Consider the following 18,654-nt stretch of genomic DNA (forward strand, 5'->3'; position numbering starts at 1 on the left):
TTTTGCAGCGCTCTGCGGCTGGCTGCGCGCGATCTGAGTAGGCATAAAACTATTAGCAATATTAGAATTATTTTCTACCACTTTAAATTATCTTCACTGGTTTCAATGACTACGGTTTCCACGCCAGCCTTAGCGCTGGGATACCTCGATACGTGTACTTTAAATAGAAAGGCACCTGCATACGAGATGGATTACCGTGTAGCCGTAGAAATGTTGCGGTAGTTTACACTTTCTGTAACCGTGATCTTTGTACCTTCGGTTTTGGTGAGCGACACTGTGACAGCATGGGAGCCTGAAAGCCGAAGTGGAAATCCCACGTTTGTGGTGGTCATTTTATCAAGAGCCAAAGTTATTCACCAACTCAACAGCCCAAGCTACAAACCATCCCTCCTCCCCTTCCCGTTTTACCCCCTGCGTAGAATAAAGGCTGGCACCGATAGTTAAAAAATGTGGCAGTGTTAACGTCAGCCGGTGTTTTTTAATGCTTAAGTATTCTTTACAGAGTACCTATAAAAATCGTGTAATGCCTGGTGCACCTCAAATATAGGTGCATGAGCCCGCGTCCTCCACCACAGACACATTTCCGACACCCTGGAAAAAGTTTAGATTTGGAGAGGGAGCATGGAAGTTCAAAATTAAACAGCAAAATCATCTAGCCCTCGGTCTAATGATTATGGTGGTTGAACACAAAGCTTTCTTCGTGCGAAATCGAATGGGAAATGGTCAAAGTCAAAGACGCTGCGATCAAAAGTCCAAACCGCGTGCTGGTCAAATTCGACGCTTAACCAGCTTAACTAATCAAAGTTTAAATCCAGAAGGCAATCAAGGAAACCCATACGATAGAGCTTTGCGATAAATCATCATCGTCGTTAGACGGAGGTGTGCATGATTTTTCAAGCGTAGGTAGCAGCTTGTAAACCGACCGCAGCAATCAGTTGTGAAGCTGAGTACAGGTTTTGGGCACCCTCTTGTCTTACGTGCTTCAGCCACGCAGGAATTGGTTTTTGAAAAACCATTTACCAACTAGCCAGCAACCATTGCAATTCTTGTAAAGCAATGCTTCTCCACGACAAGCAATAACATTCTACTATCATGCGGTATTTATTCTATCAATGATTCCCGATGACTGTAGTAAGAGCATTTCTGTGAAATTAAACACGTTTCAGCCGCAGGTAATGAAGATACGGAAGCGTCACAATTTCTGTTTTGAGGTCAATCTTCGAAGACACCCTCCAACTTTGTTTTTCGCTTGTGCACGACGTCGGCGCCGTTTCGTCATCAACTGCGAAAGGCCAACGCCGCAGCATTCCTAGATCGGTTGCACACACCGGCTTTGTGGGAGCATTTAGCGGCAATATACTCCTCGATTCGCGAAACTGCATGCAGGCATGAAAAAATTGCATGAAGCAACGAACTTTCACTTCCAGCTTGACTTCCAGCTTGGCGCATTGAGCGTCGTCTGCTATTTGTAAATACTGAGTATGGGCGTATGGCATGCCGAGCCCATGGCATGGAATGCCTTGTAAACATCACATCCACATTCAAGGTTTACCGATCTGAAAAATGCACGCGGGGTTACGTTCCCTTTGCAAGCCGCACCGCAAAATAACGAAAGAAAACCATGCACAACTACGCTGCGCTGACCGCCACCGGCATTCCACTGACGAGCGGTTCGCCACGGGCGGCGCTGTTCGCTGAAACGACAGTGGTGCCATACAACGGCCGCCCGGTCCCTATACCGGTAGGGCGTGCGCCGGCGTGGCCGCATTCGCCCGTGAGATCAGGTCTTCCTGGTCCTCGAGCTGGTAACTGCTCGAGTTCCCCCTGCTCTATAGTAGAGGGAACAGATGGTGGGAAGTTCAGTGAGCACATCCAGACAAGATCGTGCTGGGAGTGTCGCGGCGTGAGCAGTTGGGGGAAATCCCGTGGAGAGCTAAGTGGTTGTGGTAGGTGGGAGCTTGAAGTCTTCGCCATATGCGGGCGTCGGAAACGGCGAGCGAAGGGTGGGTATGGGGATAGGGGAGATTTGGAGGCTCTGTAGCGGTACAGGATGTCGGTGTGGGTTCGGGTAGGGGTGTCAGAGCAGGTGGACCGTGGTCGAGGTGTGGGAGGTAGGCCTAGACTGGGAGTACCCGGGTGAGGAGACCAGGGCCCGTGGCGTGAGCCACTTTATTCCCAAGGAGGGACGTGTGGCTGGGTGTCCACACGACGCGGGTAGGGTGGGACGTGGGCATAGGATGTGGGGTGCCAGGGTGGAAACACTTCCTTGAACGTAGCGGGGGCAGATGGCTTGAGAGTACGTGAGCCCCGAGATAATTCCATGGAGTCGTAGCGTGAGCAATGGCGAGGGCTATAGCGGCTTCGTCTCCCGTGTTCGTTGATGCTCGGTGCAGGCGGGAAGTAACAGGGTGGTGGCGTCGTAGCGCACTATGGCGCAGCCACGTGTGCCCGTTGTCGGGGGTAAGGAGGAGAGATATGAAAGGCTGCGGACAAAACGATCCGGGCCTGCCAGTCGTGGAGAAATTTCAGCGGCAAGTTCAGAAATCCTTGTGAGGTACAACAGCCGTGTGTCCGACAAAGGGAGAGGGCCGCCAGTTCTTCCGTTCTTCCAGCCTTGCACAACTAGTAGAAAGTGCGCCAGAGGGGGAGGAGGCAAAACGTTTATTGAGAAAAAAAACGGTGGGTGGCGTCCTCAGTTTAGGAGGCCGCGCGCCGCCGCTGCTCGCGTGGCCCGCTGGATCAGGCTGAGCTGCTCCTGCAGGTCCGAGCTGGTCAACGCGCATTCCCACTGCTCGGGGGTAGGGGAGGGGAGAGGAACAGGGTGTTTAGGGCTCAGGAAGACGAGGTGGGCAGTGGTGGCTGGAACTTGACAGTCCGGGCAGTTGTACTCGAAGCGTGAGGGGGAGATGTGGGAGAGGATGGTGGAGTTATAGTATGTGCCAGTTTGTAGTCTGCGCCAGATTCGTGATTCTTCGAAGGACAGGGTAGGGTGGGGCGGAGGATACGTTCGGCGAGCGTGGCGGTAGTGTGATAAGATGCCGGTGAAGCAGGGTGGAAGAGGATGGATAGTGGCCGTCGTAAAGTACGAGCCGCCTGGCCCTGTAGGGAACGCCCGGAAGTGAAGCTCGCGGGCCGCAGCATGTGCTGCTTCATTCCCAGGAAGTGAGGCGTGTCCCGGGGTCCACACGATTGTTATTGTAGGTAGGTCGCGAATGGCTTGAGCGCCGCCGGGGGTACTCTTTCCAGGAGGTAATATCGGCAGGCTTGTTGAGAGTCTGTGATTATGGTTAGGTGGGTGGTGGGTGTGTGAGTTGTTTATTGATTTTCTCTTTGTAGCGGCCGATATTTTGTCCCCATTTGTATTGATGTCAATGACATCTACGCTTACTCTTTCGTGTTTGGTGACACATCTTACAAAAAGTAAGAATAACGAAAGTAGTTGCTTTTGGGGGGCGGGGAGCAGATTAAATGACTGAAGCGGACCTTGTTTTTGTTGTTCCTACGGGTATGGCATATACCCCGTCAGGGGATCGGCCAATCATCAATGCAGGAAAAACTTTTTAGTGAGGTGGCCCTCCATCTACTCCAAATATAATAAACATTTATTGCTCCTCCTCATATACACCACATCTTCTTTGTTTTGGTGTCGCAAACCCGGTTTACATTAAGATGACTAATACACTATATTAGTTTGAATCGAGGTGCTCGAATTAGAGATCTGTAATTTTATCCAAGCGGGTTTACAGCCCTCCATGCGCCCAATTTCCTGATCTCTCTCTCTCTCTCTCTCTTGCCCCACGCCTGGCAACCGTAATGTATTTTAACGTGGGGCCAGGACAGATGACGCGAATAATGGCGAAGAATGATCAGAGATCTATTTCCCTTATGCACAAAGAGGCCATTAGTGCGTCCGCGCCAGTTACGCGCCAGCCACTTCGTCGTCATCGTTATCTGTCTTCGGTCATCGCACTGTGGGGAATTGTCCAACTATGAGTGCCGTGACAATATTCTTTGTGAAGCTAGGTGTCCCCTAATTCTTTAGTTTTACTTTTCAAAGCAAAGCTGTTCCGCGTACCGCTTTGAACGCTCGTGGAGCAGGGCAACGTGGTTCTATAGACGTTGTAGTAGGGTGCCTCGATGCGCGCGTCTCCGCCGTACGGTAGCGCTGGCATCGAGGCACGCGGCCTGGAGCAGTTTAACACGGTAAATTTAAATTGACTTGAGTAAACCTCTAGCGTGTTTATTTTGGGAGTAGCCATACTGGAGAGGAACAGCGTAAGAAGTGAGAGGGAAAGAGGAGGGAGGCATTACTTGGCAGGGGCGCCCGAGGGCTATCGTCTGTCGCCGGCATTTGCAACGAAAGGAGCAGATACGCGGCCAATTTTAAAGAATATAGTCTTTCTTGTGCTACTTAAACCCAGAAATTTTGGTGTGTCTGTATGTCTGTCTGCGACTCGATTCAGCCACCCAGCCGAAGTAAGACAAAATAGGCGCAATAGTCATATGCGCACACCGAAATCTGAACGCCTAAGTCCGGTGTCAATGTTCATACTTGTCAACATTGTTGAACAAGAACAAGGCATTACGCAAACATTAGGCATACATCAGTACATAAGTGCTATTTGCAGTGCTCCTTTATTTAAAAATCATGAATGAGTGGTTTTTTCCAACACCAAAAGCGTGGCTACGCTTACCGAAAGCGTGCAAAGTTGTACTCCGTGGACTTTGAGGACGTACGTACAGGTGCCCCAAAAAGTAAACGAAAGATGGGTTGGAGATTTTAAAGGGGATTTCTCCGCCATGGGCCTAGCCAGAAAGCTCAAAGTAATTTTTCAAGAACGTCAGTCTATTATGCAACAGGGCCGCACATATTCTATTTATGGTGGCAGCCGCCTAAAAGAGAAATTATTCTTAGTTCTAGAAGCCGTGCTCCGTTTACTTTTTGGGGCACCTTTACTTGACTGAGGAATAACTCAGTATTCTAGAGAGAACGAGCGAAGCGTGCAAAGTAGTACTCCGTGGACTGTGAGGGCGTCCTTGACTGACAAATAACTAAGTATTCTAGAGAGAACATGCGAAGCGTGCAAAGTAGTACTGCCTGGACTTTGAGGACGTACTTGACTGACAAATAACTACGTATTCTCAAGAGAACAAGACAAGCGTGCAAAGTTGTACTCCGTGCACTTTGAGGACGTACTTGACTGGCAAATAATTAAGTATTCTAGAGAGAACTAGCGAAGCGTGCAAAGTAGTACTCCGTGGATTTTGAGGACGTACTTGACTGACAAATAACTAAGTATTCTAGAGAGAACGAGGGAAGCGTGCAAAGTAGTACTCTGTGGACTTTGAGGACGTACGTGACTGAAAAATAACTACGTATTCTAGAGAGAACGAGCGAAGCGTGCAAGGTAGTACTCCGTTGACTTTGAGGACGTACTTGACTGAAAAATAACTAAGTATTCTAGAGAAAACGAGCGAAGCGTGCAAAGTAGTACTCTGTGGATTTGAGGACGTACTTGACTGAAAAATTACTACGTATTCTAGAGAGCACAAGTGAAGCGTGCAAAGTAGTACTCCGTTGACTTTGAGGACGTACTTGACTGACAAATAACTACGTATTCTAGAGAGAACTAGCGAAGCGTGCAAAGTAGTACTCCGTTGACTTTGAGGACGCACTTGCCTGACAAATAACTACGTATTCTAGAGAGAACGAGCGAAGCGTGCAAAGTAGTACTCCGTGGATTTTGAGGACGTAGTTGACTGACAAATAACTCCGTATTCTAAAGAGAACAAGCGAAGCGTGCAAAGTAGTACTCCGTGGACTTTGAGGACGTACTTGACTGAAAAATAACTACGTATTCCAGAGAGAACAAGCACCAATCAGTGGCCCTTGCGAAGAACGCGCCACAACGCTTCTTGAATTGTGGCGCGTTTAGAATTGCATGAGGTCATGCGAAGGCGAATGCTGCCACACGTAGCCCGTTGACTGCCTTCTAGAGAGACGGAGTAGACTGGACGATCACCTTCCTCAGCTGCCTCATAGCTTGCCGAAGGCAGGAAGGGAGAAAGGAAGGAAGAAGGTTAAGGGAAGGCGGGAATTTTAATCGGCTTTAAAATATTATTGATATTTTACCACATTCGAAAAGAAACCTACGGGAGCGCTGGATGGAAACGAGTAATTTAATAAAAAATAAACTTCGTTCTGATAAAATATAACTAAATAAATGCACTTCTACCCAGCCTGTAAACAAATCGTATTCAATTTGATTATCTCCAAAAGGAGCCACTGCTACAAACGTGAAAAGCTGTGTTCGTAACGCTCACCGACAGTGCGGTTGTGAAAGAAGCTGTTAGATAGCGGCACATTCACTTGTACAAGACTGCCAGAGCAGTCGTTCCCACCATGCTTTTCAACTCGAAATCTGGCCTGGCAGAACCTACTGACATTGCACTGTAGGCGTCATGTGCTTTATCGGTTTAGTTTTCCTAGGAAAGCAACTTGCGTGCTCGAGATAGACCCAGCAATGCCGACGTAGCAGCTCGGACGTCTGCTCGTTCAAAGACGTAGTTTTTCGTTCGCTACCCGAAGGCGATAATTTTGGTCTGTCCGTCTGTCAATCTTTCCGTCCACCCGTCCGTTCGTCCGTCCGTCCGTCCGTCGTTCCGTCTGTCTGTCTGTCCGTCCGTCCGCCCGTCTGTCTGTCTGCCTGTCTGTTTGTATGTCTGCCCCTTGGTTCAATCACGTGCCGCCCAGCAAAAAAATGAAGACCGCGTATGTTCTTGATTTACCGCAAATAGAGTGCCGCCATAGCCATATATCTCTATACATCTCCACAGGCAGAATATGAGTGCATAATTGATGCCACCAACTTTATTTTAATGAATTCCCTTTTATTTTTTATTCACAGAATATTGCAGGCCCATTTAATCGCCCCAGCAGGAGGGGCACAAATTTAGCACTACACATAGCAATACATAAGTAAGAACAATACATTAAAAATATCCAGGTACAAAACATTGGTCATGGGTAATTGGTATTCAGAATACGCGTTGTATAGCTTTTTACGACTGAAATGAAAAGAAAAAAAGCAACGCCTTAAAACAGCGTTGAAGAAAGGCAAGATAAAGGGTAACAAAAACAAAACATGTCGACTCGAGCTACTTCAAGGGCTTAGAGAGAGAGAGAACAATTTTATTAAGATTCCTGCAGTAACCCCTAACCCCACCCTCTTCGGATGGAGCCTTGGGTCGACGAGCCTGGACGTCTTCTTAGCGGCGAGAGTCGCTCCCTCTGGGCTTCGGCGTACTCGGGTTCCCCCTTTCTGCCTCCGGCCCGTCCGGTCGCTGCCTCTCGACCGCCGCTAGAATCTCAAGGGCTTAGACACAAAAATAAAAACTATACGCACTGCCCAACAGAAAGCGCACGAGCAGCGCGAATGCAAAAAAAAAATGAATTGAATTGAACAAACTGCCATTACCTTCATCGTGGGAGGAGCTAGTAAGGAGTAGGACGGCGTGACGGGTTGGATGGGAAGAACGGAGAGAACGTTAAGTGGCCGGGGCGCGTATATGCATTTTCCAGTCAGCACAGCCAGCCGTCATGTGAGCTTGCTAGGGGGGTTATATCACAGCTGAAACCTACTTTAAAGGAGCCATGAAGAGAAAATACGACTTCGTTTAATTTGGAAGAACTAGGATTCAGTATGTCACTCAGCTCCATTAGAGCCTCAAAAGATGTTTTTTTTTAACGAAGAAAGCAATAAGTATTTAAAAACGTTCAAATTTTGCGCCACAGTGACGTGTTATGAGCAAGAATGACGTCATACGGGCCAACAATAAAACGTAGTTTTCAGTGCGTTAACTCACGTTAGCATTCAAGTGATGCGGTCAAATGGAACTAGAGGCCCCATTACAGACGTCCAGTCATGTGTCGTCGCGACAGGTCAGTTAGGCGGCCGCCAATCGCAAAAACAAGGTTCCGTGACGTCATAGAAAAGTTGCGGGAAATTGGCTAGGGGGTCGCGACTGCTTCAAACCTTTTCTTTAATATCTCCGTTATGTTTTCGAAGATTGCGATGATATTGGTATCATTGGTATCGGGACCAAGCAGTGTTTCTAATAAACCCAACTTGCATTTTGTCTTCATGGCTCCTTTAAGCACACAAAACCACCCGAAATGAAATAAGTAACATCCCAAACGGGCCAAATGGATGAAAGAACGCAACCGTAAAAAAAATAATGTGCGTAGATGCTTACCGCAGCTATCTCAGCCAGCCCTTTGCTGACCTATATGGAGAGGCGAAACCAAAATAAAGCGGACCAAATCACCAAAATTGAAGAAAGAAACAATGAACCGGCCCAACAGGAAACAGCCAGGGTGCATAAAAAGATTCAACAGAAAAAGCCGAAACCGACCTCATCATCGTCGTCATCATCAGCCTATCAAAGCACACTGCAGGGCAAAGGCCTCTCCCATGGATCTCCAATTATTCCTGTCCTGTGCTAACTGCGACCAATTATAGGCTAAACCGACCTATTATGGGAAAAACCATAAAAACGTGGAAAGACCGTCGCTGAAACTTACCGGAAGATAATCAACGTACTTGAAATCCCATTTATAATGCATATAGATGTCATAAATACATTATATGCGTGACAAAAAATAATAATTTTCTAGCATGACAAACCATTAAAAACAGAAAAAAAGGACAGGGGCACTGTAATTTGAACCCCGGTATAGATGTCCGCCATGCAGGAGGGGAACCACTACACTACGAGACCAAATACTCATGAGCGATTATATCGAGTGCCAGACGCACGTGGATATAGTAGCTTCAAACATGCCCCTAGATGGCGCCATGCGTCACCTGGCTAGGCTGACAGAGCCGGTTGTGGGGCTGAATAGGAAACGCGTATACGGTGCACGGGCAGCAGAAGACTCCCGTCTTTCGACGACATTTGCATTCGGAGCAAGGAAATACGCGGGCTATTTTCTGTAGGAGTGTCGTATGCCACGCTGTTCTCCCTTGAGCAACAAACCTCTGTTGTTCTTATGTGGAGAGGCCACTCTGGCAGCCATAAAGGGTAGCGAAGGAGCGTAAACATCCTTTATGCAAGTTCCAGGCACGTAATACAAAAAAAAAAAAACCTAATGCGCATCGGAGATGCGCATATGCTTCAAATAAACCCGTTGTCTCGCAAGCAAAGTCATGCCGATGTCGTAGCAAGGGGTATACCTCTTCGAAGGAAACAGCGTGGCAGGCGATGCTCACAAGTCAGAAGGCTTTTTGCACGTGCGCGCACTCTCGCCTATTTCGCCGGTGGACGCCGTAATAAGGCGCTGACATGCCGATCGGTCATCGCTCCCGTGATATTAATAAAGATTTGGGAGGGTGAACATTAGCCAGACATAGTCCTCAGATCAACTCTGGTGTGTAAAATCAGTTGCCGAATTATGCTAGCATAAAAAGGGCTTTTCGCATGTGCAACAGTCATCATCATCATCATCATCATCATCATCATCATTATCACCATCATCGTCGTCGTCGTCGTCGTCCTCTTGTCCACTGCAGAACGAAGTCCTACCCCAAATATATCCAGCAATGTCTATCGGGTGCACCTAAGTCCGCTCTTTGAAAGGGCGAAGACGACGGGTAGAACCAACGAATCCTGGACTAAGGATCACGCCCGCATACCATCTTTTCGCTTGGAGTACGACGTCGCGGGTTCGATTTACGGCTGCGGCGGCCGCTTTTATGATGGAGGCGAAAAGCAAAAACGTCCGTGTGTACGAGATTTCGGCGCCCGTTAAAGATCTCCAGGTGGTCAAAATTAATCCGGAGCCCTCCACTACAGCGCGCCTCATCGTGTGCGTTGCGTCGGCGCGTCAATCAATCAATCAATCAATCAATCAATCAATCAATCAATCAATCAATCAATCAATCAATCAATCAATCAATCAATCAATCAATCAATCAATCAATCAATCAATCAATCAATCAATCAATCAATTCGCTTGAACAAAGTTTTTCCTCCTGCCCCAAAAATAGCGTCATCAAAGAGGCGAGTCGCAAGTTTTGTCACTGGCCTTTATCGCAGTTCTTGTCGTGAATGCGCAAAACGCACACCCTCTCGTGTGGCCGGGTATTTCCGTTTTCCGTTCACCCTAGAGATCACCGGGTAGTCTAAATATGATCTCTAGAACTGCACTCCGGCGGCACTCGAGCACAGGCGCAGCGTCTATGGGTAGCGCTATAGCATGATAATATTCAGTTTCAATACAAAGTTGACAATGCGCAGCCGGAATGCGCAGATATGCTCGCGATACCACCTGGTCTTTATTATTACCACTGCTGCTGAGGAAGGAACGATACACAGTCGGGGTTATTTTTCAGTCTGGCGCAGTAAAATACGGATAGTGCAGTACAGGAGCAGTTGGAGGTCGATGGACGAAGCCTTATTCCTGCTGTTGATTATGCTGTTGGAAGAAGCTGTTGATTATGATGGTTGAAGTTGCTTTACCGCGGGACCCTTGGCTTAGTTCGATTATGGGCCGATTGATTTAAATAGGCTCTTATCTGCCTTTCTTACTTTGAAGCAGGCAGATGAGAGACAAAAGCAAAGAAACAAAGGGTGATGGATAGTTCAACTGGTAAAACCACTGCTCATGAAACAAAAAGGAGGAAAAAAATGACAAAGCGTACACCCAGGGTATAGTGCACTAGTAGAGAGAGGTGCACCGTTCGGGGCCGATTAAGGGGGTACCTTTTGCGATGAAAATTTCTGCTGCGGAACTGCTGCTGTAAGCAGCACCCCTGGCGGCTGTTACTTACCGGTGGATTTCAGAAGTTTGTTTCCGTTAAACGAATCTCTATTTATTGCCCTACATGGTCTTATTTATATATTTCATGATATGAAGGTTTATAAAACCCGTAAAATAACTGTTTAACTTAAGTTAGATTTAAAAACTTGGAGGTGGCGTTAGCTGCAGCAGGAGCTCTCTGGGGAACGCCTGCGCTCCAGACAATTTTTTCATCGTGAGATGACCCGCGCTCTCCATTGGTTTTCCACGATACATCTCTACCTTCTAGAACACTATACCCAGGGTGCACCAAATACAGCTCAAATTGAAGTTGCCATTGATTGGAAGTATAATTTCTTCAAATTGGTGTGCTGACTGACTGATTTTGTCAGACTGAATGATATCACTTACTTGAAGAGCGGTTTTGTTGAGCCTTGGCCGCTCGTTCTATTTTTTGTTTGCTCTCTTTGAGTATGAGTGGGGAGGACCTCACGAGTGTTGCCAAATTTAATATCAGTTAACAGTATTATTGCCAATACCGCAAGCCAGATTTTCTGGCCCAAGCAGGAGAGGAAAACTGACAATACACAAAACAATTATACAACGATCCAAAACTTTTGTGCAAGTAAGAAAACAAACAAAGAAAAATAAAATTTACAAGGCACATATCGATAAAGGCATAGCACACCGTACAATGCATATACTCAATGACAAATGCTCTCATGGAGCGCTTCGGAGAAATTTCTGTCCTGAATAACTGTTTCCGGAAGCGCATTCCATTCAGAAATGGTACGTGGGAAAATAGCTATGCTTGAACTGGTTCATTTTTGCGAAAATAGGCTGAAGGGTTTGAGCATGCCTGTGTCGCGTCCTTCTTGTGGTTAAGAGTTGAACTAAAGTTGACAGAGTTATTTTCAATTTAGAGGTGAAATTGTGCAGGAAGGATAAACGGGCCAAGAGTCTTCCAGATTCTAGAGATTGAATGCCATTGTCGGACATGAGCTTCGACGGAGAACCGTAACGGCCATATTTGCAAAAAATAAATCGCACTGATTATCTTTGGATGAGCTCAAGCATGCAAATAACTTTTTTAAAGTGTGGATCCCATATCACGGAGGCATATTCCAGTTTCGCTCTAACAAAAATATTGTACGCTAGAAGCTTGACGTGACTTAGAGCATTTCTTAATTTCCGCCTCAATAAACACAACGTAATAAATGCAGCAGAACAAATACGGGATACATGGGACGACCAAGTTAAAGTAGAATTTAAATGAGTCCGGGGTATTTATATTCTGCAACGTCTTGTATTGGTTGTAGAGAGAGAGAGAAAAACACTTCATATATCAAACCAAGTTTGTTGAGACGTCACTTTTTGGGGTGTGTTAGCCTTAGTCCAGTTAGCTTGGCGTTTGGTTGAGCCATGGACTTGTTCAGTGAGGTAGGAGCTGATCAGCCGGCTCTTTCACTCGTCAGATGAATAAGTGGGGACGAAGGCATGAGAGCGTGTGTTCACAAGCTTGTGGTATTACGAGAAGGGCAGAGGGGATAGCTGAGGAGGTACCCAGCATGGAAGAGAAAGCGCAGGTTCGGAGTGCCGTGCTAGGTGGCACTTTGTAATCGAAGACAAATCAAGGCTTCCTGGGAAAGTAAAGAGGGGGTGGAGGCAGGGAAAGAGGAAGAGCCCCAGAAAGGTCAAGGAGGTCATGGCACCTTGATAGTACAGCATGATAGAACACCGTGAGGTGGTAGAACAGGGCGAACAGCGCGGTAGAACAGCGTGCAAGTAAAGGTGGTATAGATTGGGCCTTGGCTACTTACCCGAGGAAAATGCCTTGTGTGGAAGGCTGAGGAGGCAGTGACTTGAGTGTAAACAATCATTTATTGATTCCTTCGTGGCTTCCGTCAGTTATTCGGGTCTTTTCTACCGCGTCTAACTTCGATATCTCTTTCCTTTTCAAAGGCCAGTGGTTCGCTCCTGCTGTGGCCTCCTGTTTCGTTAAGTTTAATGATATTTTTATGGCCTAAAAGGGTTTTCTGTGTTTTCAATGACTTTTTTCCTGCTCGTTGGGTTATGTTAGGCTAGTTTATGCTACCTTACGTTAACGGCGGGCGAGGTAGTGTCAGACGTGGAATTTTTTTCATGAAAACGCCGGTAGACGTCGATTTAGTGGAGTGTTTATAGTATCGTCGGATGGCACTCTAGACGGAGCCTTTTTACATGTCGACCGGCTATATCCTACAATAGACGTTCAATCGCCATTATCATTTCACTTTAACAATGAATGTATTGACAGCGTTGATTGACAACACCTGAGTGCGTTCATTCTCTAACAGATGTCCATTTGAACAGTTCGTACAGTGACCGAGCAATATTGTGTGGTGACATTATATGGCAAAGAGTTTATTGAATCGCCTGCAGTAAGAACCCCGTTACCGGGATACCTAGACGTGGCCTAACGTCGGTCCTGCCTGGACCCTCTACTCGTCAGCGTCCTCGCTACTCGCCCCCAGGACTAGTCGCCTTTACCCCGACGGGCGGGTGACGCCTCGCAGCTTTCGCTCGGTCGCTGTATTTCGAGGGCCTCCAGGATCTGCTGGACGGTTAGGAGTTGGTCTTCCTTGTTATAGCTCCCCGCCGCGTCTTGAAGCCACGGCGGGATCACAGTCTCTGTTTCCGCTTCTGCTGGTCTTGCTGCACAGTCCCACATGATGTGGATCAAAGTTGCCCGAGCCCTGCGGCATACCTTACACGTGTCGTTCAGATACTGTTCTGGGTTTTATTATGAACGGAGTCAGTAACGAGCCCGTCTGCAGCTGTCTAAACAGCGCCGCCTGATCCCTGGTAAAATCAGGGTGCGGCGATGCCATTACTTGTCGGTTCTTCCGATAGTACTTCCGATAGTCATTTCGTGGAACGTGCCCACTGGTCGGCGACTTTGGCTAGTTTCAGTTTCCGAAATTGTGGCGATCCTAGCGGCACGGTGCTGCGGCGTGGCCCTTCTCTTTCCCTCAGTGTTTCTTTCTTTCCACACCGTCAACGCTTCCGCGCCTCTTCACGCATGCGCAAGAGCTCACCGGCGCCAATATTTTTTTTTTCTTTCTCTCGGGGCGCACGGCGGGCCAGTTCGGTATGCGCGTGAGCGAGCCGGCGTGCGAAGGGTTGCGCGGGTTGCCTAAACGCTTCCACGGGCGGAAAGTTTCGCTGCATTATAAAATACATTCGAATGTATTCTAAATATGGGGCAGCGGAGGAAGGAGTGTTACCACTCCTGCGCAGCTCTGTGGTGCAGCAACACAGGGCGGTACAGTTCGACCAAGTTTCTCGCCTTCTCCAAAGACGACAGGTAAGCAAATTAGCTTTGTGCAAGTTATAGTGAATTCCTGAAAAGCCGACTGATTGCACTCTTCTGTTTTCAAAATAATTCGCGCATGTAACGTGAAGTTAATGAGACATGTCACTCGTCTTGGAGTGGAAACTAATGTGCATATATATCCTAGCTGTGCAGGTACGCAAAGTTTTAGAAGTAAACGCGTCTTTGACACGCACACACTTGCTCGCAAGATCAATTTGTGGTGGCATTGCCGTTTTTTGATGATTGCCTTAGTAACTGCTGGAACGTCGATTCAGTATACTTATCAAGGTATTTTTTGTTGTTTCGTGCAGCAGGTATGAGTCTAGGTTTGGGCCCCAAGTCGAGGATGGTTTGCGACTTCATTGGACGTTTCCTCCGGTGACTCTCCTCAATCCATCCAATGTCATCACGACGCACCTGCTCACAAAGAAGGCAAGCTCAACTGTACGCGCTTCTTGCCTTTCATGGCGTACATACTACCACATCGATTGATGGCGTGGAGGTGCTGCGCCCTAAGCATTTTTTCCTCCCCCGTCTTGCTCCAAAACGTATGTTTGCGGCGAAACTACTGCCAAGCGTTGCTTCAGAGCTCCGAAAAATCTGACGTAACTCCGCGGTGTTCAATGCAAGTCGATTTTCACATGAAGCAGTGGAAGGCCAAACCGAAATACATGCGTTGTCTGCAGCCGCCATTGCAAGCGTTTCGCTCATTAAAAAATAAATAAAACCAAGTAGCATTGCCGGCTTTGCTGTTCAATCTAAACTGGGCGCCCGCACCTTGTCATCTTATCGCGAATGGGTTTGGTGTTACATAGTTCTGAAGTTAGAATGGTCATGCCGTATCGGACAGGATGAGATAAGAGGCGCTGCCCAGACACGAGTTAGAGGGTAGCTTGTAACAACCTGGCCGTTATCTGCGGCTTAAAATACAGGAAAGCTTCTTTTTTTTTCTGGGTGTCTTCTCCCCCCCGCCTTCCCTCCCACCCCCGGTAAGCAGACTGTTAATTCACGCGCCATTAAAAGAAAAGACGGGTGCGTTCGATTTGTGTTCTGTGTTCTACGACGTGCACATGGTTGGGCATTGTTTTTGTACGTAGATATAATCCAGCAAAGAGTGTCTACAGTGCGGTCATTGTGTTGCAACAGTTTTTTATGGCTGCATTTTGTTGGTGGGAACATGATTTCTCGGAAGTGTATGCAGGTTAATGGGCGGGTCAACGCTTTCTTTCAGAGTTTGCGTTAACTCGCCCGAAAGACAGGGCTTGAAGCATACGTGTGCGTGCTTTCTTTTAACATATAGATTCCCAATTACTGTGTCTCTGAACTGAAACAAATTTTTTTAATGTCTAAAGAACATTCCTGTCTCGGGGTGAGCCAAAGAAATAAGTATACATTGAGTGGAACTTTCAAGTTATTTTCTTCTCCCGCCGAGGTGTGCGCGAAAAAAAAAATATGTGTAGGGACTAGAACTTTCGAAGTTATTCTTTCGTAATCAAGTATTGTGTACCTAAATGTGTATTCATGGCTGTAACTTTCGCGCAACTTTAGACGGAGACAGATAAAAAAAGTCACACGAAGACCTGTATTTGTCACCGTGTAAAGTTGCGCAAAAGTTACAGTCATGAATTCAGAATACCAACTAGCCCGCCTAACCGTGTTATTGTAATGTGTATGTAGCACGTTTTTTTCCTATTGTACAATATTGTATGCCTAAATTTGCATATGTCATATTTTTGCTTAGTCCAATACTGTGTACATAAAATGTATGTGCAATATATGGGTGTAGTACATGTGTTTTCATGACTTCGAATCAAAGAGGTCCTCATATGAATTTTGAATAAATGCATAGCAAAAATAATGTTTGTGTAACACTCCAATTATTATCGCCACAAAGACAACAATTCGACACCAGAAAACGTACTATTACCTACATGTTTTTCTTCGTTCAATTATTAAACACGTTACTGCACACATAACAAACGACGGGCGGCGGCCATTTGGAGTCATCGGCGCCGCTCGTCCAACTGTCGCGCCTGGTGCCATTGCCGAGCGGCCCATGAGGCAGCGACCGGCGGCAGACGCGAAAGTTGGACGAGCGTCGGTTTCAGGGGCCGGCGCGTTGCGGCACGGCCTGGCTGCCGCGGGATAAATGACGTCAGCAGCGTCCGCGACGTCAGCAAACGCCCTTTCCCCCCCTCGCCACTCGTTGCCATGGCAATTAATGCAACGTTTCTCAGAGGCCACGTACTACTAGGGGAGGATTTGGCGCTGCTGGCGCGAATTACGTGGGACCACGGTGGATGCGAGAGAGGCCGCCCCGTGACGTGCCCATCCTATCTTTAGTTAGCGCCCACAGCTTTGCAGAAGGGCTCGTTTCTGCTGCGCGGCCAGATAATTCTCTGCTGAGGAATGAACGCTTCCATCGACGTTTTCTTGAAAGGTGTGGGTGTAGCACGCCTCCGCATGTCGCATTTCCCTCGTCGCAGTTTGCCCACCCCGCTTCCCCCTTGTCTCAAAATTCCACTGTCCGTAATCCCTGTCTCTCTTTCGACGTGTTGCGCCTCCCGTTGCCGCGAAAGCCCTCTCCTAAGCTGGAGAGGGAAGCGAGTAGGGGAGCCCCGCCTGGCATAGGTGACCGGTGAAAAGCGCAGAGGCTCATGGGTACGTCGTCTGCTCCAGCCATTTCCGGTTCTAGATCTCGCCTGGCCTCCCGTAGGCCGGCGGCTTTGACGCGCGTGTGTGCGCGTTGTTTATTTGTCACAGAGTTCTTACCTTTCAGAGAAGTCCCTAGTAGGATTCATCGTTGTTTTACATTGAATGCCTGATGCATGAGCGCTTTGTTTTCGGTAGAAACACACAATTAACAAGCAGACGCGCGTGAAAGCCGCCGGCGTACGGGAGGCCAGGAGAACTCTCGAACCGGAAGTGGCGAGACGCGGCGGGAGGAGACAATGTACCCATGAGCCTTTGCGTTTTTTACAGGTCACCTATTGTGGGAGCTCGGTCCCCCTGGGGGGAAAAGACGGTCATTACTCCCTGCCTGGAAGTAAAGAAAAAAAACTGCAGCAGTGGAAAAAAGTGTACGTCCTTTGTGGCGAAATTTAAACGCTTCGGTCCGGCCGGGTCGTTAGTGTAAAGAGAACGGATAGTTAGGTTTTCTATAATAGCATGGAACCTACACATTGACGACGCGGCCAAAGTACGTACGGGCTTATTGCTAGGTCTTGAGGCACATGTAGGCGCATGGCAGGCCAGTTACTCTCCAACATGCATCGAAAAAACTACCATGAGAGTCATAGGAAGCTGCATTTCTTTGGATTAACTGAGGAGAACACGAAGGCAAGGAACACATGACTAATAGTGGTTCTTTATTGTGCAGGGAAAAGATAGATGACTTCGTTTATGGCAGTACGGCGCCGGCATTCACTCTGCGGCCGCATTGAGCGCTACTTTTTCAATTGCGGCCAGTAACCCTTTGAGGGCTTCGGGTCCTCCGAGTGCTTGGACAAGTTTGAGAGTGGACTCGGTGACCTGTTCCAAAGCGGTGTTTACGGCCAGCTTGATTCCGAGCTCATCGAGCAGCTGAAAAAGGCACGACCATACACTTCGCAACCATTTCATAATAACATTAGCAATGCGGTTTTGCAACTGTTTTGATGGTTCGCTTGTTTGCTGCATTTTACCACCCACAAAAGAAGTGGACCCGCAGCAGTGGCTCAGTGGCTCAGTGGCTAAGGCGGTGCGCTGCTGAGCACGAGTTCGCTGGTTCGATTCCCGGCCGCGGCGGCCGCTTTTCTGATGGAGGCGAAAAGCAAAAACTCCCGTGTGTACGAGATTTCAACGCACGTTAAAGACCCCCAGGTGGTAAAAATTAATCCTGCGCCCTTCACTACGGCGCGCCTCATCGCCTGCGTTGCGTCGGCGCGTTAAAACAACGCCGCCTGTATGATCACTGCCTAACGCGTAAGTGATAAATGGCTAAACAGCCACTCTCCTGTTGCTCTCTCCTACGCTTTCCCGCTCATTAGCCTTCCTGCGTGCATTCATGTCCACCAGCCAGCGCCGCTTCTCGAAAAATAGGTGAGTTTGTCTAGCGTTCCCCAGGCGGCGTTCCTACGCCTTCTTGTTTATCACTATGCCTGTCTGCCTTAGTCTGACCCTGATAAAACCGCCTGCGGTACGGCGGACGCGAAACCACTTGTGGTGCCGCAGGCTGATGCCGATTCCGGCATCGCGCGCTTTCGTACTGAGATTACGGGTCCCGAAATGTTCTGAGTGGGGCATCTCCCCTCTGTCCGCTTTGCGTTTCGGCCCTGTTTTGTCCACGCTGTTCGCACTCCGCATCGGTACATAGTTTTAAAATTGAGGACTATACTGTAGAAGCATCTTTACAGCGTGGCTGGACGCTCAACTGCTTATCCTTTTGTTTTCTATAACCTCTTGAAATGTGCAAGCACGCGACATTTTTTGGAAAGTAATGGTAAAAGTGAGCGCTTCA

The 18,654-nt window shown here is 47.9% G+C and overlaps 1 protein-coding gene across 5 annotated transcripts in view; it reads right to left on the reverse strand.

Annotated features, from left to right (window-relative positions):
* Positions 1-13,427: 13,427 nt before the first annotated feature.
* Positions 13,428-18,654, reverse strand: part of LOC144138025 (uncharacterized) — a 490,339-nt gene continuing 485,112 nt past the window's right edge. For 3 of the 5 annotated variants that reach the window (XM_077670073.1, XM_077670071.1, XM_077670072.1), the window contains exon 4: positions 17,499-17,738. In XM_077670073.1, coding sequence (XP_077526199.1) covers positions 17,580-17,738 — 159 coding nt within the window. In that variant the 3' untranslated portion in view covers positions 17,499-17,579. Of the gene's footprint in view, positions 13,496-17,494; positions 17,739-18,654 lie in introns of those variants that run through there. The other 2 variants (XM_077670075.1, XM_077670074.1) reach the window with 2 other exon arrangements.

Source organism: Haemaphysalis longicornis, unplaced genomic scaffold (assembly GCF_048455015.1).
Source record: "Haemaphysalis longicornis isolate Haplotype H1 unplaced genomic scaffold, Haemaphysalis longicornis Haplotype H1 scaffold_5, whole genome shotgun sequence".
Lineage (NCBI taxonomy): Eukaryota > Metazoa > Arthropoda > Arachnida > Ixodida > Ixodidae > Haemaphysalis > Haemaphysalis longicornis.